At 33.9% G+C, this 25146-nt stretch overlaps 1 protein-coding gene across 1 annotated transcript in view; it reads left to right on the top strand.

The window, feature by feature from the left end:
• Positions 1–25146, top strand: part of USH2A (usherin) — a 684230-nt gene that overhangs the window by 68517 nt on the left and 590567 nt on the right. The window contains exons 6-9 of the mRNA XM_025991680.2: positions 1193–1487; positions 2452–2636; positions 3126–3347; positions 4446–4539. Coding sequence (XP_025847465.2) covers positions 1193–1487; positions 2452–2636; positions 3126–3347; positions 4446–4539 — 796 coding nt within the window. The remainder of the gene's footprint in view (positions 1–1192; positions 1488–2451; positions 2637–3125; positions 3348–4445; positions 4540–25146) is intronic.

The following is a 25146-nucleotide window of genomic DNA, read 5'->3' as shown; positions in this document are numbered from 1 at the left end:
ATCACCCAGTCACCCCAACCCCCTGCTCACCTCAACTATCCTTTTAATCACTTCTGTCTAAAATTCTGGAGAGCAGTGTTGCTATAATATGGGGGCAAATCAAGTTTTTCCCTGGAGCAAAGATTTCACTTTTGGTCCTATATAAAACCTGGTGTCAATTGGAAAATATCAATAAGATTTAAAGAAGAAGGTGTGATTTCATGTGATTTAGCGAATGGAAAAACTGCTTGACTCCATCCCCCCACTGGGATCTGAGGGAAGAATCCTGGCCTGTCTAGTTAGACCAGGGTTACTGATGTTGGCCTACCTGAGATGTCTGGAAGGTATTATGGGGAAGAATGCCTATATTAGAATGACTAATTCTGACTAGAACAGGTATATTGCCCTTAATGGAAAAATTAAATATATCTGCCTGGAATTGGCGTTATTCTTTGACTGTTGGCAGCTGCCAGATGATCTGAAGCCATTGAAGCACTTTGGGGTGCCAGGATCTGTACTGATGAGTCACAGGAAACCACTGACAAATGGTTTTGGCCTCAGTCCTTTTACTTAAAACAGCTCAGTGGTTGGGAGTCTGCCTTCAGCCCAGGGAGTGATCCCATAGTCCCGGGATCAAGTCCCACGTCAGGCTCTCTGCATGGAGCCTGCTTCTTCCTCTGCCTGTGTCTCTGCCTGCCTCTCTCTCTGTCTCTCATGAATAATAATAATAATAATAATAATAATAATAATAATAATAATAATAAAACAGCAACAGATAAAATGATACTTGTTTTCTTATTTCTTTCCCATGGATGAACTGGACACCCTATTACTCCTAGTATTTTCAATGTATTATTGTCCACCTTTGGGATAAGGCAGTTTAACAACCTGAATGAATGTTACTTTATTTTTCATCACAAATAGATATAGTAGACTATTATGATATTTAAATAAGTGTCTCAGTAATCAGACAAGGGCTTACACATGCTTCTCAATGTAAAAAGTAACTCTTAAGAATTAACTCTTTCTAATATCCATTTTATGTGTCTATTTATTTGGCCAGTAATGTGTTTGACTTTATGTTCTGTTTATAAAATAATTAAAGTTGCTGGATAGTGATACATGAAGATTGTGATATACATTTGTAACAACCCTTGGAAGTTCTATTACTGCTGAGCTATTTGTCCTTACAGTCTGCTTCTTACACCCACAGGGAGATTCAGGAAGTTTTCTCTGGAGATCTGCTCAGACTGCATATTCAGTCCCATTGCCGCTGCCCTGGAAGCCACCCTAGGGTCCATCCTTCGGTACAGCGGTACTGCATTCCTAATGATGCAGAAGACACAACCACTGATAGGGTGTTACGGCTGAATCCTGAAGCCCATCCTCTTTCTTTTGTCAATGATAATGATATTGGTACCTCATGGGTTTCACATGTGTTTACAAACATTAGCCAGCTTCATCAAGGAGTGACTATTTCAATAGATTTGGAAAATGGACAATATCAGGTAATTTGAAATAATAGAGTGTATTAGTTTCCTCTAACTGCCATAACCAATCACTGCTAATTTCGTGCCTTAAAATAATAGAAATGTATTCACTCACAGTTCTGAAGATTGAAATACAAATCAAAGTATTGGCCGGGTTGTTCTCCCTTCCGAGGCTCCAGTGTCTGTAGAATCCTTCCTTGCTTTTTCCAGGTTCTGGGAGCTCCTGGTGTTCCTTGGCTTATGGCCCTGTAACTCCCATCTCTGCCTCTGTTTGCAGGGGCCTTCCTCCTTGCTTCTCTCTGTGTGTCACTTCTTTCTCTTCGTTCTGTTGTAAGACCCAGCCTTCATCCAGGATGATTTCATCTTCAGATCCTTAACTTAATTACATCTGCAAATACCCTTTTTCCAAAGGTCACATTCACAGGTACTAGGAGTGAGTACTTGAATGTATCTGTTTGGGGATGCAATGCAATCTACTACAAGGTGAATTAGGTGACTGAACATTACTTCACACTAGTAGTGTCTAGTAATGTATGAAATAAAAATATGTAAAAGAAAAGATGCAGGGCCTATTTTTAAGATATTTGTATGAAATCATATAAGATATTGAAATAAAATATTTTATTATTAAGTAGTCCAAATTACTAAAAACTGAGGTGCTTATTCTAACTAACTACTTAAGAAGAGCATATATAACAACTATCTCATGGAAGTAAGGTTCTTTTTCCATGTCTTTATATCAAACATATTATTAACTTGCACTTAATTTATAAAATCCTTGAGAAGGAATGGATATGCAATTGTAGAATGTGTTGCTTTTCCCATAGGGCTATGACATTTCCGGATGTCTAATAAATATTTGATGATTATCATTATGAGGAAGTAAGCTATTATATTTGAAATGAACAATTCACGGATTTGATTTAGAATGATGAGTCAAACTTAAAACTTTAAAGACAATGATTAACTTATCCATTTTCAGGTGTTTTATATTATCATTCAGTTCCTTAGTCCACAACCAACAGCAATAAAGATTCAACGAAAGAAGGAGGACAGCCTAGATTGGGAGGACTGGCAATATTTTGCTAGAAATTGCAGAGCTTTTGGAATGGAAAATAATGGAGAATTGGAAAATCCCGATTCTGTCAACTGTCTTCAGCTTCCCACGTATGAATATTTAACAAATAATTATCTTTGAAAGAGTTAATTTTAATAGACTAATGGATTAATAATAAGCAATAGGTGGACTAAGTCATACAACTGGTAGAGACTTCCCTTCACCACTAGCCTTCTTGAAGCATCTTCTGAGACTCCCCCCCCTAACTTGAGTTTTATACTATGTTTAAAGTTCTCATAAGAGACTTGAGAGTATCTCTTGTTTATATTCTCATTTGGGCTTTATAATCTGATTTTCAGGTTGCTTTAGCAAGTTATATATATTAATAGAATTTTATTATGTCCTTAAGGAAATGTTTTACTATGTTTTTCTATGATGAAACTATATTGTTTGCCCATGAAATATATGCTATATATGTTTTCCCAGAATGAGGAATTTAAGCCATTATTGATATTGTGTAATAATGTTTCAAAGTTGTGATTCTTCTTTTTTAAAAATATGAGTAGCTTTTCATGACTTCAGATTTCTTTCATCAACAGTTTTACTCCATATTCCCATGGTAATGTCACATTTAGCATCCTAACACCTGGACCAAATCATCGTCCTGGCTACAACGACTTTTATAATACCCCATCTCTTCAAGAGTTTGTAAAAGCCACACAAATAAGAATTCATTTTCATGGACAGTACTATACAACTGAGACTCCTGTCAGCCTCAGGCACAGTTACTATGCAGTTGATGAAATCACCATCACGGGGAGGTAATGTTCATTATGCTTTTCACTATGAGTTTTGTTTCCAACAAGATTTTTGTCATACTTATTTAAAAATACGTTAAGATTTAAAGCAAGCCAGATTCCAAAATTGACATTTTGAAATGGTTTCCTACTCTACAAATTTTTGAAAAGATTGGTATGCTATTCTTTTCTGTATGTAAGACCACGTGGTTATGGAAACAATTTTCAAAAGCTATTGGGTTTAGAAGGCATGGTACCCTGAATCTGGCTTAGAAATAACTTGCCAAGTATTTTGCTTTTTTTCTGGAATATTATTTTCACATATTCTTGAAATCAGAGAGAAGGAGCTAGATTTCAAGTTACAACTATATTATCAGCTAGTTTGTAAGTATAGGGCTTGGTCTCCCCGAGTTCACAATTCACAATTTTATGGGAGATATTTGTTTTCTAGGAAGAAAAATCAAATATTGCCTAAATAATTATAAATATCTGACCATAATTGAGAACATGGCTCACAGTATTTCAAAATATGGATATCTGGCGAGCAACATACTCTCTGGTATGGAAATGGTACATACATAGGTTATATTTAGAATCAAGTTGTGCTAGAAGAGTGATATGCACTGTAAATAAAGTACATCTTTAAAAACCAGAATACCAAACTATAAGTGCTATTTGTTTAGTAATGGCATGATGTAAATAGTAATACTGTTAAATATTTATCATCTAATTTTGTAGAAAAAAACCCAAATAATTGAAATATATTAATTTCATTCTGCAGTTTTTCTAAACTTTATTGTTTAATTGTGTTTAACAGCTTCAGTAAATGCCTTCCCTGGAAAATTTGCCACATAGCTGATATAGGTGAAAATAAATTCCCTTCCCAGAGAATCTTGAAAATTACCTTCTAAGAACAATGTGGTCTGGATATGGATGATGCTTTATCCAATATTTTAGGAATAATAAAAAAACTTTCATGAACATTCATGTGATAAAAGAGATTGAATTTTGTGTTAACATACTTGTCTCCCTTGTTGGATCCACACAGTGGATATATTCACAGGCTCTTAAATATATTCACAGTTGCGTTGACTTAGGAGTTGTCTGATGGTCTGTTTACAGATGTCAGTGCTATGGTCATGCTGATAAGTGTGACACAAGCAGCCAGCCCTATCGCTGCCTCTGCTCTCTGGAAAGCTTCACCCAGGGACGTCACGTGAGTTCTCTGTTTGATGCATGAAAATCTAAAAAGAAGGGGGGAAGGGAATGGAGAGGGTTGGTGAAATGGTGACTATAAATTCTTTGAACTTAATTTTGGTCTACCCTATGGGTTGAATAGAAATGAATTGATATGAGCCTGAAATGTCAATTATTTCAGGAAATTTTTGGTAGAAAAAAAATCCATCAAAAAGATGAAAATATCACTTTAAAAAATAAACTGTATCAGAAAAATAACAACTAAGAGCAAACCTTAAACCAAAGGGTTTTATTTTACTTTTCTGTCTTTGTTTCATCAGCATTTTCATGTTTTACTAAACAATTCTTAAGGTGTCTGGATAGAATGGCATTAAAAATAAGGGTCTGAATCCTGCATCTAATAGATATTTATGCATAGATATCTATGCAGCATAAGAGTCTTGGTGCAGAGATCTTTTTGAATTCGCATCAATTAAGTTGAATTCATTTCTTGATATCAGTAATTTTAATTAATTTGAAAATCTATGGTAAAATGACTCAAATTATGTTACTTTCATTTGTCTATGATGACCAGGGGAAGTTTCATAGATGAAGTAGAGATTTAGCTACATTTTTAGGAAAAAGAGGTAAATAGAAAAGAAATTGAGATGTATTGGTAAAAATATCTAGCATCAACATCAGTAACAGCTGATAGGAAAGCAAGTACAGTGGCAGGAACAATCATACCAGTAATAAAAAATAAATGGTTTGGAGTCCTCAGTGAGTGAAGTTTGAGGTAGTTGGGGTCAATTTGGGAAAAAAAAATAAAGCCCTACTTCATGGCATGTATAGAAAATCCAAGACTTCAATGTAAAAATAATTGTAAATCTATTAAAATAACAATTAAAATAATACTTCTAAATCTAAAGCTAGGGACTTTATAAGCAAAACAAATACAAGTAGAAACAAACATATTAGGAGCCATGAAGGAAATTATTGACGTATTTTGTCATAAACACATTTAAAATTCTTTACAGTGTAAGGACTAATTTATTGCATGAACTTGATTGATTCATTGTTACTCAGCCATAATTGTGTGTTTAATTTTTCCCAACTTGATTTGTTCTTGCTTTTAAATTTAAAATGGCATTTATTATATTTTTCCTAGTGTCTTCTCCCTTGGATTCTATTAAATGCATATTTCTCTTTCCTTGCAATCAGTGATTTCTTTTATTAACCCCACAATGTAGCACCGTCTCGTAGATTCCCTACTTGACTTCCCTCCTAAACGTTGCCCTGTACGTGTGTTTAATTAGTCACTTCACTTTTCTCTGTCATTTGTTTTAGGATATCATGGAACATCTTGTTTTTTTAAAAACCATCTGCCAAGGTTTTAGCAAACTCCATTTCTGCCTTCTGAGATTCTTAATCTCATCTGTTTCCAGTGACGACATGAGTGCATATAGTTCAGTAGCAAGAATATTATCTACAATGCAGACTTCTTCTAGCACATTTAGGATGTAGTCCTGGCCCTTAGTTTCAACTCAGTCTTTGATTTGGTTACAGCTTTCTTTCTTTCTATGTGCTCAAGCCAAAACTTTCATGTTCTAATTCAGATGTTCCTTTGAACTTATTCTCCAGATCATTGCTTTATATTGCTGATCTTTTAATTTATATGTTTAGTCTTCATCACTGGTTGATAATTGCTTTGAAAGAAGGAATCATTTACTTTTTCTTTCTTTCTTTTTTTTTTTTTTTGATTTCTAACAGCTAGAGGCTTTGAATTTGGTTTGATTAGAGTATCATGAGAAAAAAAATCTTTTTAAAAAGCATTGATTTTAGTATGTTTGATTGTGTTGCTTATCATATTGTCCCAGAAAGGAAATTAATTGGATGAACTTGATTGATTCACTCTTTATTCAGCCATAATTGTGTGTTTAAGTTTTTGCCAGTTTGATTTGTTCTTGATTTTAAAGTTAGAGTGGCATTTATTCTATTTTTCCTAGTGTCTTCTCCTTTTGATTCTTTAAAATGGACACTTCGCTTTCCTGGAAATTAGTGGTATCTTTTATTAACCTTACCTCCCCTTCCCAAACTCACCAAGAACTCAGTTAAAAAACACTATGGGGGGATCCCTGGGTGGCACAGCGGATTGGCGCCTGCCTTTGGCCCACGGCGCGATCCTGGAGACCCGGGATCGAATCCCACGTCGGGCTCCCGGTGCATGGAGCCTGCTTCTCTCTCTGCCTATGTCTCTGCCTCTCTCTCTCTCTCTCTCTCTCTCTGTGACGATAATAAATAAAAATAAATTAAAAAACAAAAACAAAAACAACAACAAAAAAAAACAATATGGGGTGGGGATGCCTGGGTGGCTCAGTGGTTGAGCATCTGCCTAAGCCTCAGGGTGTGATCTTGGAGTCCTGGGATCAAGTCCACATCGGGCTCCCTGTGTGGAACCTACTTCTCCTCCCTCTGCTATGTCTCTGCCTCTCTCTCTCTCTCTCTCTCTCTCTCTGTGTGTGTGTCTTTTGTGAATAAATAAATAAAATCTTAAAAAAAAAAAAAAAACCACTCTGCGATGGATTTAGTAAAGCCCCTTGATCTGAATCTCTGTAGTATATTCAAATTAAGGACTGGGTAATGCTTTTATATATTATTTTCAGAGCTTCTCATGCTTTATTTTGACTAGTTTGCTTTCATCTCCTCTACCCCCCGCCCCTATATCCCTTTTTCTTTTGATAGCCCATCCCATTTTCCCCTTTCTCTCTCTTTAATTGCTCACAGATGAGTGATTGATATTTTATGATTCTTGAATGATTTCATGCTTCTCCTTAAAAATAGAGCCATTAAATGAATCAAGGCTCATGATTGGTTTCAGAAGTCAAGTTGGGATTTTCAGACTTGGTCTCAGGTGGTGACTATTGAATTATGAACTAGCAAAATAATTAACTATAATTTAGGTTGAGAATACATTTTAATGCTTCTTATTTAGACATTAAATGCCTTTTAGAAACAAAGGTAAAAAGTTGACTTTTCTGTTATTTTCTTCCTGGACATATTTTGATAATTTATGAATTTAGCCATAAATAAAAAAGCAACCAATATCATTCACTTAGCAAAGTTTGGCAAATGTAGCTGAAGGGAAAAAGTCAATAGACTGTTAAGTTGAATGATTTCTCTGTCCTATTATATTTTCAATAATGTGTTGAAAATGAGAAATGATTTTGTAAAGCATTCGTAAGTATGACATTTTCTTATTGTTATCATTCGAAGTATTTTAATACATGTGAGACATATCTGAAAAAGGTATCTTACAATAATTTGAAAATATGCTTATTCAAATGCTTTTCACATTGTTCTACTTTTTAAAATAATAAGTTTTCATATAAGCCATCCATTTCCTATTGGAACCAATGTTCTTTTTAAAGATCTGGACATAATCCAAAAAGAATGTCTTCAATTTCACAGTATTATGCTAACCATTAATAATATTACTCAATAAACAGGGCTTTTGTGAATTATATTACAGCCATTTGGCAAACAGATGAAAACGTAAGCCTTGAGAATATGCCAGTTCTTGGCAATTGGCAGTCCTATATGAAAGTGTTTTTAGCAGAAGTGAAAATGAATGAAGTCGGGAGAAAAGAGTGGAATGGTAAATTCAGAATCAAGTTCTTATACATTAGCCATTCCAGGGAATTTTCTATATGAAGCATTCTTCAGTTGTTTATAAACTGGATGTCACAAACTGGTGGTCCACAGGTGGGAACACTGTTTAAATAGTTTGTTATTCTTCTTCTTCTGTCCCTCTTCCTCTTCCTCCTTTACCTCTGGCCTCTCTTACAGAAAATAATCCAACACTGTGCCTATGTTTCCTCATACAGCCTAACTCAAGGTAACAATTACCCTCTTTGGAACAGTATCACACTTTGGTTTGCTACCATATTCACTACTATCCATAGCCTTATATCTGGGTGAACTCACTTATGTTAATACCTGGCCCTCTTCATAGATTAAGACTTACGCTAGTAGTTAAAACACATGATTAATTATTTAGGGAATAGACAGACTGACTAATTCATCTAATTCGTAACTCCATTGGTAAATCCTATTTCTTTTGTTGATTCATAAAATGAAAATCTAACCAAAAAAAGAAAAAAAAGAAAAAGAAAAACTATTACCAAAGACCCCACTGATCCTGAGATAAACTTCAAGGTACACTTCCTTTTGTCTTAAATATTTCATTGTATTTTGCAATACTTAAAACATCTACCTTGGGGAGGCTCAATGATTCTCCTCAGGGCTACTGCCTAGGAATGCTGACATACTGTGTAAGGCTTTGTAAGGCAGTTGTAAGGCCTTTACAAAGGCCTTTAATGTATGGTGTATACTACAAATGATAATTGCATATTTCATTAATAGAGAATGATTTTAGTGTATTTGTGACATTACCTCTCTAGAAATGACTGAAACAGTGAATAATTTACTAGTTCCATTTTAGGATTAACCTAGAGCAAAACAAACCCTAAAAGACTATATACTATTAACTTTAAAGCAGAATTGAATGTTTCAAAGCAAAATTCAGGATTACATGGCATTTAACTCTTTGCGAATCATTTGATAAGAAACACATACACTCTTTTTAAATAAGTACTTTTTGGATAACAGATAATCACTGTTACTTGTACATGTATTTTATAACTTAAGTGAATTTTTTACTTTGAGATAATTGTAAATTCATATATGATTATAAGAAATAATACATAGATTCCTTGTACCATTTACTCAATTTCAACTATAATAACATCTTGCAAAGCTAGTGATTTTTTTTCTTTTTAAGCAACTTTCCTGAAATGATTTGCATATAATAAAATATACTCAGTTAAAAATAAAAACATAAAATAAATTTATCCATTTAAAAATATTAGCAAATGCAATTTGCTATATTTTGCTATATTCGTGTGATCACTTCCATATTAAAGATTTGGAATGTTTTTCTCTCTCCAAATATTCTCTTGTGCTCCTCTATAGTCAATGCCTCCTCCTCAACCCTCAATCCTAGGAAACCATTGATCTGCTTTCTATTACTATAGATTGTTTTGCCTATTCTAAAATTCCATATCATGGAATTATTCAACATGCATTATTTTGGTACATAGATTTTTAAAATCTACCCCACCCCATTACTCCCCTCACTTTTTTAAAGATCATTTCCTAACCACTTGTGCTATTAGCTTTATTGAAATAATGTATCTCTTACCTACTCAAGAATTCCATTATAACTATTAAAAAAATATGCTTCAAGTCTTAGATACAGAATACAACCTAGGAATTGGAAGCTTAGATGTGTATATTATATGTCAACTAATATGGTTGCATAGTTACTATATACTCATTACTCCTCCTCTTCTCTTTACCTGTTCTAAGAATTCAAATGTTGATAAAATCTAGCTTTAGGAATGTGTTATCAGTTGAAACTAGCATCCTTATGGTTTTTCATTTTCTTTTAATAGTTATGTTCATCTTTTAGGGGCTCTTGGCTAAGAGTGATGCAATCATCAGTGCCTCCGCCAAGCCCCAGCACTTTGTTGGCTACTTAGCTATTCTTTCATCATTTTGTGACATCATTACCTGCAAGAGTGGCCAAGCGTTCACAGAGCAATTTATTAGTAACCATGAATTCTTCTCTTATTCTTTGGCTCTGATTTGTGACCCTTTTATAGCATTAATCATGGCTTTTATGAATTAACTACAATGAAGCTATCAGTATGCATTTTTGTTAGTATTATAAATAGCAGAGCCAGCTTAAAACATTTTATATAATAAGCCTTCCTACCATTCAATAATTTGAATGGTGCCAACATCACACTCTACAATGCTTATTATGTAAATGAATATTTCCTGTTATTTTAGAAAGTGTGTTCCGTTAGAGCACTAAAGTCCAAAAGTATGAGTCATCATGACTAACTAGACTCATATTTTTATTACACATCGAGCTTTCCCAGTAATGTTTTTTGTTTGCTCACAGAAAGATCTTATCCTAATGTATTTCATTTTATACTCTAATCTTGTAAATACTAATGAATTAATTTTTTAAATGTAACTAGAATTCAGACATTTTATATTATAGAATCTACATTAGATGTACATTTAGAGAGTCAAGGCCTCAAATTTAATTTCCTCTTTGGCATATGGTGATATTATTATTATTAATCCTTATATTAGTTATTCCATGTTCACAGAAAGGAAGACTCAATATTGTCAGGATGTCTGTTCTTCCTGCCTTGATCTATAGCTTCAATGTAATCCCAATCAAAATATCAGAAAGTTATTTTGTGGATATCAATAGGCTATTTCTAAAGTTTATGTGAGAAGCACAAGACACAGAATAGTCAAGACAATGTTGAAAGACAAGAACAAAGTCAGACTACTGCCACTACCTGACCTCCAGACTTATCAACAAAGCTACAGTAATTATAACAATGTGGTCTTGGCAGAAATAAAAACAAATAGATCAGTGAAATGGAATAGAAATAGACCCACATAAGTATAGTAAACACTAATGTAAACTGTCACGTGGGTGATAATGATGTGTCAATTTAGGTTTATCAGTTTATAACAGTATACTACACTGGAGCCAGATGTTGAAAGTTGGGATTCTGTGGTGCAGGAGGTATATGGGAACTCTGTATTGCTCTCTCAATTTTTCTGTCAGTTTGAAAATGCTTTAAAAATTATAGTCTATTGAAAAAGTAGCATTTAAGACCGGCAGTGATAATTACATTTAAAGAGATCAAAGGCTCTTGAATTATTCCTTGTTTTAGAGAGACAGAGCACAAGTGTGGGGAAGGACAGAGGCAGAAGGGGAGAAAGAATCCTCAGCAGACTCCCTGTTGAGCATGCAGCCCAATTCAGGGCTCAAAGTGAGCTCCATTCCAGGACCCTGAGATCATGATCTGAGCCAAAATCAAGAGCCAGCTGCTTGACTAACTGAACCACCCAGGAACCACAAAAGTCCTTGTGTTATTCTTAAAGAGTGTGGAATATTTTCAAATTTTAACATAAGCAACATTTTTTATTTAAGAATAATATAGCAAAAGAGATGACATGTAGTTTATAACTTCCCCAAAATATAGAGAATAAAAAGGAAACATCCTTTTTTGTTATAAAATAAGGCAAAAAAGGAGAGGGAAATAAAAAAGTAAAGCATGTAGAAAATATAAAATCCAAATATGTCAATAATCATAACAAATATAAATGTGAACTAAGTGCTGTCATAAACACAAAAATATAATACCCACGGTTGTTGGAGCATATCCTGCATTAATGGGAGAGGGCACCTCAGGCACAAATTTTGAGAAGGCATTATTAATCAAGATAAGTAATACTTAAATATGATACTAAAAAAAGCAAAATAATACTAAAATCTGTGAGGAATAATATATAAAAATTTTATTTTACTTTTAAAGATTTTACTTATTTATTCATGAGAGACATCGAGAGAGAGACATAGACATAGGCAGAGAGAGAAGGAGGCTCCATGCTGGGAACCTGATATGGGACTCTCCAGGATCACGCCCTGGGCTGATGCCTTGGGCTGAAGATGGTGCTAAACTGCTGAGCCACGGAGGCTGCTCATATATAAACATTTTAAATAAAAAAAGCTGTTTGTTTTGTAAGTCTTTGTTACTTAGCAACGAGAACTGTTTCCAGTCAGCCACAGTTCCCACCTAGCAGTTCTGGAAGGTTATCCTGTATCTGCTTCATAAGAAGGTTGACAGTGGTTTAGAAACAGATTGGTCAAGGTGAAGAGTTATACATAGCTATACTTTTTGATTATAGAGGGTTTATTAACTTTCTCCACTTGGTTCCTAATACAGGAGGATATTTTATAGATATATATAGGGGTACATATTTTTCTTTTGGCCTTAGGTTCCAATATGGCTCATCGTGGCACTGATGTTGAGATGGTAAGACATATGCCTAAAACACAAGCACACATAAAATTTAAAAATTTAAAAGCTGCTTAAGCTGTATAGTGTTAGGTAAAATAGATTTTAAGCAAAAAGTTTTATTAGGGATAAGGTGCTTTACTATATAATGGTAAATGATATAATTCTTACATGCATCTTATAACATAGATTCAAAAGTATAAAGCAAAATTTGACATGACTAGAAGAAATTGACAAATCCAACATCAATATAGAATATTTTGATACATCTTATTTGGTAATTAATCAAACAGGCAGTTAAAAAATTAAAATCCTTAAAAGGGACACCTGGGTGGCTCAGCAGTTGAGCATCTGCCTTCAGCCCAGGGCGTGATCCTGGAGACCCGGGATCAAGTCCCACGTCAGGCTCCCTGCATGGAGCCTGCTTCTCTCTGTGCCTGTGTCTCTGCCTCTCTCTCTCTCTCTCTCTGTTTCTCATGAATAAATAAATAAAATATTTTAAAAAAATAAAGAAAATAAAATCCTTAATAATTGAGAATTGAACTAATTTGAAGCTTGATCTAATAGAGTCTTATATTCAACAATGAAAAAATACACATTCTTGTCAAGATCACAGGGAAAATTTATGAACATTGAGCACATACTAGTCAATAACAATGGTCTCAACAAATTATATAGAATTTGTAATCACAATACATTGTAAGCATTAATAGTTCTAAGTAAATGAACGCATCCAGTCATTTCACTATTATCCAAATGAGTCAAGATAAGTAGAAGTAGATGGAAAAAAACTCCAATTAAAATTATGAGCCTTTTACTAATCCAACAAAATTTTATTGAGTACTCATTTTCTAAGCAGTAGGTTTACATCCTGGGCAAAACACAGTTATTCCTCTTCTTTAAGAGTTTACATTCTCTTGGGGGTTGGTAGTGGTGGTGGGGGAGGCAGAGAAGTAAAATAAGGAAGTTAAATATATAGTATTCTAGGATTTTTTCTGAAGGCATAATGCTTTATTTTGAACTCTGTCATTAGAATGAATTGCCAGAATGCAAACTCAAACAAGGATAGTACAAAAAAGAAAATTTAAGATTATTCTCCCATGTAAACAAAGGCAAAGATTTTCAAATGATGAGTGAAATCTAGTTTTTTATAAAAATAATAATATATAGCAACCAAATTGGGTTCCTCCCAGGAATACAAGTGAAATTTAATATTAATACTATTAATGTAATTCACATTAACTCAAGAAAGGAAAAATATGATAATTTCAATAGACTTGGAAAAAAGCTGTTGATAAAATATTTAACACCCACAAAAACAAGTATTGTTAGAACACCCTCAATTGAAGAAGATCCTCTTAACCTGATAAAGAACATCTATAGTTTTCTAGTATCAACAGTGCATCTAATGGTAAATCCATTGAAGTCTTTTCTTCAAAATAAGAATAAGACAAGGATGTCTATTATTCTGCATTTTATTGGAGGATCTAGCCAGCTCAATATGATAAGAAAAAGAAATAAACACCTAAAAATTAGAAGGGAAGAACCGAGCTGTCAAAATCTGGAGATAATTAAACCAGAAAGTGTGAAAAATTCCACAAATTATTAAATATTAAGGGGAGTTCAGTAAGGTGGCTAGATATAGGATGGAAACATGAAAATAATTGTCTTTTATATGTCAGAATAACAAACAGGAAAGTTAATTTAAAAATAATTTTCAACAAAAATATAGTATATCTTTGCAACTTCTGAATACAAGAAGCGAAAACTATAAAAGAAACTAATAACTTGTGGCTACATTATAATTTGAAACTTCTTCATCTAAAACTATCATTAAAAAAAAATAAAGCTGCAGATTAGTAGATTAGATTGGCAACAGAAAACATATGACAAAGGGAACTTTTAAATCAGACTACTCAAAATGGACCAAGAAAATTAAATCAGGTAATTTGCAGAAGAGCCTAGAAATGATAACCCAAATGTATGGCAACCCAGACATATGAAAACACCTGAAATTTTACTGGTTATTGGTAAAATAATTATAATTATGAGATAACATTTTATTCTCATGAGGTTGGCAAAGATTCAAGAAATCTGAAAGTTTCAGTTGCTGGCAAGAGTGTAGATTACAGGTCATCCACCACTGATAGGAAGGTACCACCACTGTGGGAAAACAATCTGCAAATATTTAAATGGGTATTTATAGCAGTGGATCTGAATGAATGCAGCTATTACATCAACATGACTAAACTCTCAAACAATTGAATACAAAAAGCTTGTAGAATAATATATACCATATACCATTATGTGAAATTTAAAAACACACAAAACAATACTGTAAGTAATACATAAATTTAAAGGGCAAATATGAAGAAAAGCACGTGAATGAATATTACTAAGTTCAGAGTGGAATGTATATTATGGTGTTTTAAATCAGGTGGCGAATAAAAGAGCACAATTGTTTGCTTTTTATTATTTATAAATTTTGCAGTCCTAAATATTTTAATATAGATTTTCTAAAAGATTATAATATGATTTATTAATCCATCAGGAACATATCATCTGTGTTAAGTATTCATGCTACTGCTAAAAACAGAGTGGAGGTGACTCTCTTTGGCATGGAATAATTGTTAGAAAATTCATGATTACTGTGTACCTTTATAGTTCTAAGGTGAAGATTGATCATTTGCTAGCTTCATTCAACAAATATTTATGAAATGCCTTCTATGTGTAGAACATTATGCTACAGTACAGCCATAACATCTTGATTACAGATGCAAGTATTTGAAAATATTGAAGGACTTTCATTTGTGAAAGTCAGAAAAGATTGCCTGGCAGACACTAATTACTATAATAAATGGAGATGACTGTGGTGCAAGCAAATTATTCAGACCAACAATTTATAATTAATAGATAATATAAACATCATTGACATTTTAAATCTTAAGAAAAATTTAAATGTTGCTGTACTAATGAAAGGATTTTTAAATTTCACTAATCTGATATTCAAGCTTAACATTAGATAAAATTTCCAATATAAAATGGCTTTCTATCTAAATGGTAACTCAGATGAATTTTTGTGTCCACTCATTAAGTGTAGAGAAACCCTAAGAACTAAAAGACATAATGGTGGGGTGCCTGGGGTAAGCATCCTGACTCTTGGTTTTGGTTCAGGTTATGATCTCCAGATCATGAGATTGGCTTGGCTTGGCCACCATTTAGAAACTGGAAGAAACCATAAAGTCCTCCTTCTCTACTCTTGGGAGAAAAGTATCTCGTATGTGTCTTTTTTATTTAGTGTCCTGTCCTGACAAGTCTCACAATTAAAGGGAAAGAGGCAATCAAGAAGAGCAGGCAGGCCAAGGGAGAAATCAAATATTAAACAATGACCAATATTCAATATTAATACAATTCCAGTGCCTGTCATTCAAAACAATCTGTCTCATTCAACAGCTAGACTTTGTTAGATGGTCTGCATTGATAAGCCATAGTCTGAAGTTCCCTCTTTACAAGTTTATGGACTATCAGTTATATATATTTTTAAAGACTTTATTTTAGAGAGAGTGAGCGAGCGAGAGAGAGAGCACAAGTGGGGGACTGAGAGGGAGGGAGAGGAAGGACTCTGCCCTCAGCATGGAGCCCCACGTGGGGCTTGATCTCACGACATTGGGGTCATGACCTGAGCTGAAATCTAATCAGATATTTAATGGACTGAGCCACCCAGGTACCCCCAATCAGTTATATTTTTATGTAGACCATGTATAGAACTGAAGGAGGGACACCTGGGTGGCTTAGTGGTTGAGCGTCTGCCTTTGGCTCAGGGCATGATCCCCAAGTTATGGGATTGAGTCCCACATTGGCCTTCTTGCATGGAGCCTGCTTCTCCCTCTGCCTATGTCTTGCTTCTCTCTCTCTGTGTCTATCATGAATAAATAAATAAATAAAATCTTTGAAAAAAAAAAAAGAACTGAAGCAGTTGTCCAAATGGTTCTGCCTTCAGTCTCTATTTTTACAAATATTGATTTTGTTACCCATGTTACCAGAATTTGTTTTATTGGGTGATTTTCCAACCCTCCATTGAGCTTTGCCTTCAGAGGTACAGACAAGGCATTGCAGAAATAAGTAAGTTCCTTAATGTAGACAATATGTATTAATGGTTGAATTGTCAGGCTATGTATATTATGTGTTCATGATTATTGTATGACCACAAATGTCTGATCAGTATTGTCCAACAGCATGAGTAGTTATTTAAGTTTTGCTACTAATTTCAGCACCTACAGAGCAGCTAAGTACATATTTTATGTGGGCACTTTAATTATATGAGAATTTCTAACCAGGGGAAAGGTAATTACTGAGAAAAGAATTGAAGGATAAATACATGAACATCTCTGTCTTCTCACTGGCAAGGCATGGTAATTGTTTGGACTTTGCTAATTGAGATTACATAATAATCTGTAGGTAAAAATCTGCAGGAAAATATTGCATTTATCTTTAAACCTTTAATGTTACTATTCAAATAAATACTAGAAATATTAAGGTGCAGTCCTATAACATGTCATAAATGTAAACAGTCTATTAGGTCATTCATTCAGGCATTCATCAAGCATATTGATCACCTATCATGTGCAAGTCAGTGAGCCGCTTTCTGTCTCGATCTTTATGTGGTTGGAAGTTTCATCTGTGCTTTCATCACCTTCCCACACCCCACCCAGTCTATCATTGCTAAGAAATTAGCAAGTTTGTTTAATCATACTTTTGTGATTAGAGCATGAGAGCTTCATAGGGAAACCTCTATTGGGAAAGGTAGTTATATGAGTACACTGAAGTTTTTATGTTTATAAAGATGATTTCTCTATCTAGTAGACAAAAGAAATTATCCTGAAACTACATCATTTGAATTACAATTGAACTGCTACATCCAAAGGAAAGAGGAAGCTGTGAATAGAGCCAGAGGACAATTATTATTATTAGAGATTTAGGCTCTTAAAATTTCTAACATACTGATCTGATGAGAAAGGAGCAATTTGCTGACTTTTAGAAGATCTCTAATTCATTTACTCCATTTGGGAATAGTTGGACAAATTGCCTCTTTTAGCTCAATAAGTAGTACCATACTGATTTCTAAAAAGTGAGCATTTTATAATTTCTCACTCTGGAATGGATTGCCTTCCTCCCCTTCCCACACAGGCAGGGGCTGCCTACATACTCTGAATTTTCCAGCTGTGGTGGGGGCAGGCGGGGAGTGTTTCCAACCTTGGGTTTCCAGAACTCTGTCATCCAGTTTAGACTCTGAGCAGATAAGGAGGTAAGTATGAACAGTTAGCCACAATGGATCCACTCAACACCTCTCTCCCCAAAATAGTTTTTTATCCCTGGAATCTGCACAGCATGGTGATTAGGAGTGAGAATTCTAAAGGAGAATAAAGGAGGATATTATATACACATACATATATATACACATATATGAGTATATATGTACCTATGTATATATTTATATATTTGGTATATATTTATATATATATACATAAATTGAGTGCCTAATAAGTGTGAGGGCTTCTAGGCACTGGGAGTATTATAATGAATAAAATTTAACAAGCATTGAGGCCCTTACAAATTTTTACACTAGTTTATACTAACTGTCATTCCAGTAGGTGACTTTAGGAAATTATTGTTTTTTTCCTATTCCTTAGTTTTCTCATCTGTAAAATAGAGGTAATAGCAATGCTCACTTCATAGGTTATTGGAAAGATTTAGTCAGCTAACAAATATGAATCACTTAGGACTGACACCATAACATATGGGATATTCTTATTGCAAGTAAAGCATTGCCTAAATAAAGATGTTTTTGGTTATTGTTGATGGTAGAAAAGGAAATAAAAATAATTTTCTTTCACTTTGGCTTTTTGCTAGAACCAGGAATGAAGGAAATTAATTCATTAATAGAAATGAGCTCTTGTTGCATCACTCATTCATTGGTTTATTCATACATTCATTTGTTCGTTTCCTTACTCAATAAGCATTTGTTGAGAAGTTACAGTGTCTCCAGCATTATGCTATGGTTGATTACATCAATAAAATCTAATTTCTGATTGAAGAAGCTTGGACTCAAATATGAACAACAGATAAATAAATGAACTATTAAAATAGTCCATGATAATTACAGTGATTTAAAAAGTATAGACAATATGCTATTTTTCCTATAAGTGTTTAATAAAATAAGACAGCACCCATAGTTATCCTTTGAGCCCCTAAATTTTTTGTATTATTTACTGTGTTGTTTCATTATTTAAATTACTGAGAAATTAAATAATTTTTACAGATTTTCCAGATGTGACTTTTTATCTTTAATTTAAAAACTTCTTAAAGGTTTTTATGTATTTAAGTAATCTCTACACTCAATATGGGGCTTGAACTCACAACCCCGAAATCAAGAATTGCATGCTCTTATGAGTGTGCCAGCCAGGCACCCCTCCAGATATGACTTTTTTAAATGAACAATTTAAGGAGGGCACATGATGTGATGATGAGCACTGGGTATTATACGCAACCAGTAAATTACTGAATACTATATCTGAGATTAATGATGTACTATATGTTGGCTAACTGAATTTAGATAAAAAATAAAATGAACATTTAAGAAACCCATTCATTTACTGAAATAATTCAAAAGCAGTTTGTTCACTTCTCTGTTTTCTTAATCTGTGAATGTTAAAGACAAGGTTTTTTTTGATGATTTGTGGTCATTTTTCTGAACTTGAGTTTTCAAAGAGCATCGACTCTATTAAGTCTGTTGAGCAGTATTGTAAGTTTCAGGAAGATTCTCGACCCCCCTTAATCCAGCCCCTACCTCAACCCTCCCAGGGACTTGATGTATCTTTGCCTAAGAAGACATTTTCTTCTTTCTTCCTTCAAAGGCACATAATGGTAATTAAAGATTGTTGGATAAGTGACTGAATAAATATGAAATTCATATTTTCTCTGTAAAATTGAAGATATTCATAATAGTGGATCAAAATTGAGAGTAAGAGGTGTGGGTTGGTAGAAATGCTTTTGGACTTGTGGATTATTTTTTGGCAGATTGTCTTTACTGGTCTGTAATGGTAACAAAAAGCACTATTCCAATTTAATGATACAAAAGACAGAAATACCATTGTGTACTATTAGAATATAATGTAATAAAATAGATTTTCATTAGTGTCTTCCAGATTCACTGATTGTTCTATGCCTATCCTATCTGAATATGTCCAAGTGTTTAGCTGCAACTTCATGGAGTTGATTAGTAGCCCTTAAGAAGCTATCAAAACGAAAGCAGTTAAATGAATCAGTAATAAAGGTCCTCAACTCTGATATACCCATTTTCTATTCTTATAATTTGAGCACTCAGGGACATATCAGGAGGAATCCAGTTGTTATAAAAGAAGTATATAATTGATAGTGACAAATGATCAACTGGAGATTGGGAAAAACATTAAGAATACTACCTGGTTCAGAAACTTCATAAAATACACACAAATGTTATTGCATTTCATTTATTTTATTTATTTATTTTTAAAGATTTTATTTTTTCATGAGAGACACACAGAGGGAGAGGCAGAGACACAGGCAGAGGGAGGGGCAGGCTCCATGCAGGGAGCCCGACGTGGGACTCAATCCCCCGTCTCCAGGATTACACCCTGGGCCGAAGGCAGGTGCTTAAACTGCTGAGCCTCTAGGTGTCCCTGTTATTGCATTTTAAATAAAACTTTAGAAGTCCTTGATAGAAAAGATAGAAAAAAATTGGGAGATTTCAAAAATTTACTCATAATTCTCATAATTTACTCAAAAGTTACTCAGACTTCTATTTTGTCATGGTTCTCTGGGATCCCTGTATAGAAGAGGAATTGTATAGAGTCACAATTATGAGACCAAAAATTTAAGTTTCATGAAATTTTATAATCAAAGAATAGACTGCAAAGTATTCCTTGTCTTTTTATCTGTTGCAACGTACACTAAATGAGAGTGATACAGCATCATCCTTAAGATCAAAGGCCAATGTATCAGTGTGTCATTTAGCTCTAGATTTTATTTTATTTATTTATTTATTTATTCATTCATTCATTCATTCATTCATTTATGATAGACATAGAGAGAGGGGAGAGGCAGAGACACAGGCAGAGAGATAAGCAGGCTCCATCCCGGGGGGCCCGACATGGGACTTGATCCTGGGACTCCAGTATCGTGCCCTGGGCCAAAGGCAGGCGCTAAACCGCTGAGCCACCCAGGGATCCTCAGCTCTTTATCTTTTAAATTAAATTTCACAACAGAAATTTGACTGTCATTTCTCAAAATCCTTATTAATCTCACTGTTTGGACACATTTATATCTGTAAAAAATTCACACTGTTTGCTGGTAATTCATAAACTCAGACTACAGTGTACTTGAAAAGATAATCATTTTCTCTGTAGTATCTTACTGATCTGTGTATAATTTAAAACTGGAACATTTTAATTTTCTTAGCTTTTCTTAGTGAAGTGTTACATGAAAATTGTGTATAATTTTCTTGTAACTATCCATGCAGTTGCATTTTATTTGCCCTCAATTTTTTAATACATTAGTAATAAATGCACCCTGGGGAAAAAAAATAAACTTGTACAAAGTAAAAGTCATCTATAACTCCACCACCCATAGATAACCTCGGCAAATGCTCTAAGTTTATATCTTACAGATCTTTTATTATTGTTATTACAAATCTGTATCATCTCTCTCTGTCTTCTTAAAGAAGTTCCATATCTGTGTCCACAGATGAATCCTCCTCTCTAAAAAATAGGATTGTACTTTAGATGTTATCTTTAACTTCGTTTTTAAATTCAAAATATATTATGATTACTCTTCTATATTTATACTTAGGAATTATTTTAAGTTTCACATTTTTATTTATATTCAATACTCTATTGTAGAAAACTCCAAATACATAGAAAAATGTCTTATATGGATCCAACAAAAAAATGAATAAAAGATTTTTGCTTATATTTCATACTAATTTGGAGAAGATATCTGAATATTTCATACTATCTTCTCAAAATATTATATGTTATCTAGAAACAAAAACTCTACAAAATCTTAATATATTTCGAGGAGACTTCCAAAGGGTATATTTCTATATCTTATCTCCCTCTTATGAATTTCCATGTCTGGTAAGTATCAATGACAATTCAAAACTTAAAAGTGAAGCTGTAAAATAATTACTCATTATATTTCTTTGAAGATTTACGACATTTCCAAGCCATTCTCTTTTGGTCATTGTATCCTTTTCCTCACAATTTAAAAAAATCCTCAAATAGTTTTAAAAATGTACTTTTTTGAATTCCCACTGGAATTGTTGGGTTCAATGGAGTGTCCTGGTGGGTGTGGATAAACTGCCCTCTCATAACCAGTGTCTACACTGGCTTTTTCTACAAACTCTTACCACCTTAGTACTATAATATATTTTTTAAAAAATTCAATTTGAGTGGAAAATGATAGCTATGCTGTTTTCTTTAATTAGAGATAAAATGTTACCAATATTTCTGCAGGTTTTTATTGTCCACAGAAGGGAGGCTTTTCAATAACAGCTACCTGGTAGTAAAATCATTCAATTAGGTCAGTGGCAAATTCCTTTTTGATTTTAAATGTTAAAAAAGCCAGGATTGTATCTTTGAAACATTGATATAGTATTCAGTGTCATCTTACTTACAAGCCTTTTTGATAATGACTTTTAGGTTAACAGTAAAGATAAAATCTTAAATGAGGTTTATTTTTTAGATCACAACCAAAAAACAGAAGTGTCTTCAATAAAAATATAAAAAGAATGTTTTTGCTGGATTTACTCCACTGACTCATGTAGGCAACGTCCCAAACTCAAACAGGCGGCAGTTGCTTTGTAAAAGACAAACTGCATCTGTAATCAGTATGACAGGACCACAGATTCCATATCATCACTTCCACCACCTTTTATTCAAGAAAGCATAACTTGAATAATAAAAACACCATCATCAGGTGAGTAAAGTTATCAGTAAGAAAGCTTTGAAATGAAGTGAAAAAAAATAGACTCCTGGCATTGTATTGTAGCAAAATTTTGCATTTGGCCAAAGTTTTGCAATGTGATAGACTTTTTTTAAAAAAAATTGGAAATGAGATTAATTGCATGGCTAATTGACCTGGGGAAGAGAACTTAATGAGCTCATTTCAAGCCAGGAACTCAGAAAGTGAGTTTTCATCTATTCTTCTATTTAACCAGTTAGAATGTATCTCCCCCACAGTTAAACCTACTAGAAGAAGTGATAGTTATATGCTAATGATATCTGACGGCTCCTAGGAAATAAGTGTAGATAAGGCCTACTCTGTAGTATAGCTACAGATGATAAAATTTACCAGAAGTGAAGTTTGGTCATTAATTACTCATTGCTCCATTATGTAGGCTACATTTTCTAAATCAGACCATGCACTAGAACATTTATGATCACAGAATCCTCTGTTAAATGTTATAGTTAGTATATTGCACAGGGGCAGTCTTATATACTGCTCTTGTCACTCAAATTTCAGACCAACACCAATGCTGGAAATATCTCCTCTTCCTCCTTCCTTCTGCTCCTCTGTCTTGAGACTTCCGGATTTTGAATTTGTGACATGTGCCAGGCTTTGTGTTAGGCATTATTTTAATAATACCGCTTATCCGTAGATTATTTTGAGTCAAAAATAAGTAAGATATTGAGTTGTCTTCCTTTTAGAGGTGAGGAAACTGAGATTCACAGAAGGTAGATTCAAGGACTTCCTGTCCAATGACATTTTTCATGTTGCTTAATCTCTTTAACCCTCAGTTGCTAATCTATTAATAAAGTAGTAGACCATGTTGGCTGAAGGCTTACTATGTAACAGACACTCTGCTAAGCACTTGGTCTTCACAGCAACCTGATGAGGCAGCTGTTACTACCCCCATGTTATAAATGAGAAAAATAAGGCTTAAAGAGGTAGAATTAATTATGTGAGAGCACAGGGCTAGCGAATCAGCAGACAGAAATCAGATGTGGGATATTTATATGACCCAAAGCCTAAATAAAGGATTCAATGAAATAACCCAGGTTAAACACTTCCTAGACGGCACAGTACGTAGACAGTCTGCATTTCATGTTACTAGTTACTAGTGGCAGCACCAGTAATTGAATTAAAATGTCTGACTTCAAGCTTATACCTAGTATCTAACATTGGATTCTGTATAATTTGATTTACAAATAGTTGTTGCTGGTGAAAAATCTTAAAGAGGTCAGTTCCTCCACTTTAATTTTTGGGGGGCAAAGAGCCATAACTGATAGTATTCTGATGATTGCTACATTATCTTTCTTTTACAAAATGACTTTTGTAAGTTGTTTACTGCAAATCATCTAATAACAGCCAATTCTGAAGTCTTAACATAAACCTTCCTATTTATTCATTGTTCCCATTATGCCCCTCTCTACATTTTCTAAAGAATGACTACTTTGGATATTCATGTTATAGTCATGTGAACTTTCAGTTAACAGCTCAGCAATTGTCTATTAAGCTTCTACTGTGTAAATGACAGAGAGTGCAAAAGTCAATAGCTTGCAATTCCTGGAAGATACATGTAAATCAACCAATAATTTTGGTTCAAAGTGATAGGCCCATGGTCAGGGTTTTGGGTGCTGTGGGAGAAGAGAAAAGGAGCAGCTATCCCAGCTCAAAGGGCAGGAAATGGTTTTGAGGAGAATCTTCATCAATCCAAAAAAATATGATACAGGTTTTAAAAAATTGGCCAAAATGGAAGAGTGCATTCATTACCAATTATTGGAATGCAGAACTACCAATGGGAAAATCATGTTTCCATTCTCATTTTCCTCTCTTTGTCTTTTGTTTTCTTTTTCCACAGCTAAGAAAAACTATATGCTTTCCACTAAAAATTTTGCAATACCATAAAATAATGACACATCGGACAAATTTGTATATATTTTTTCTTTCTGACTTTAAAAATATTAAGGGTGGAAATTGTTCAATTACAAACTAGTAGAGGAAAATAAATACCAGTAAACAATGGTTTTGATTCTAGTTTGTCCCAATAATGATTATGAAATATGTCAAATTGTTCTGAAATAGTGAATGTTTATTGCATAAAATACTAAAAGGAAATAAACTTTGTTGTCCAAAATATCCAAATAGTTTTTAACATTCTTTAAAAAAAAACAAATTGCAAAGGATCATTATTATGAATAGATAGAATTTTTTTAAGATTTTATTTATTTATTCATGAGAGACACAGAGAGAGAGAAAGAGAGAGGCAGAGACACAGGCAGAGGGAGAAGCAGGCACCATGCAGGGTGCCCGACATGGGACTCAATCCTGGGTCTCCAGGACCATGTCCCGGGCTGAAGGCAGGCACCAAACTGCTGAGCCACCCGGGCTGCCCAATAGATAGACTTTTTAAGACTACATGGTTTGATTCTCCTAATTCATAACTTGAATATGTAACTCTGAGAAAAATTGGGCACTTTCAGAAGTCACATTAAACATTTTACAGCAAAAAATGAGGGGGCAAGAAAAATAATTTAGAAAATTTGTTTTGTATGTGTACAATATTTTTAAAAAGATTTCATTTAGTTATTTTAGAGACAGAGAATGTAAGCAGTGGGAGGGATAGAGGGAGAAGGAGAGAATCTCAAGCTGACTGT

Source organism: Vulpes vulpes, chromosome 5 (assembly GCF_048418805.1).
Source record: "Vulpes vulpes isolate BD-2025 chromosome 5, VulVul3, whole genome shotgun sequence".
NCBI lineage: Eukaryota > Metazoa > Chordata > Mammalia > Carnivora > Canidae > Vulpes > Vulpes vulpes.
The sequence above is the reverse complement of the archived record's forward strand: the minus strand, read 5'-3'. Positions and strand labels throughout refer to the sequence as shown.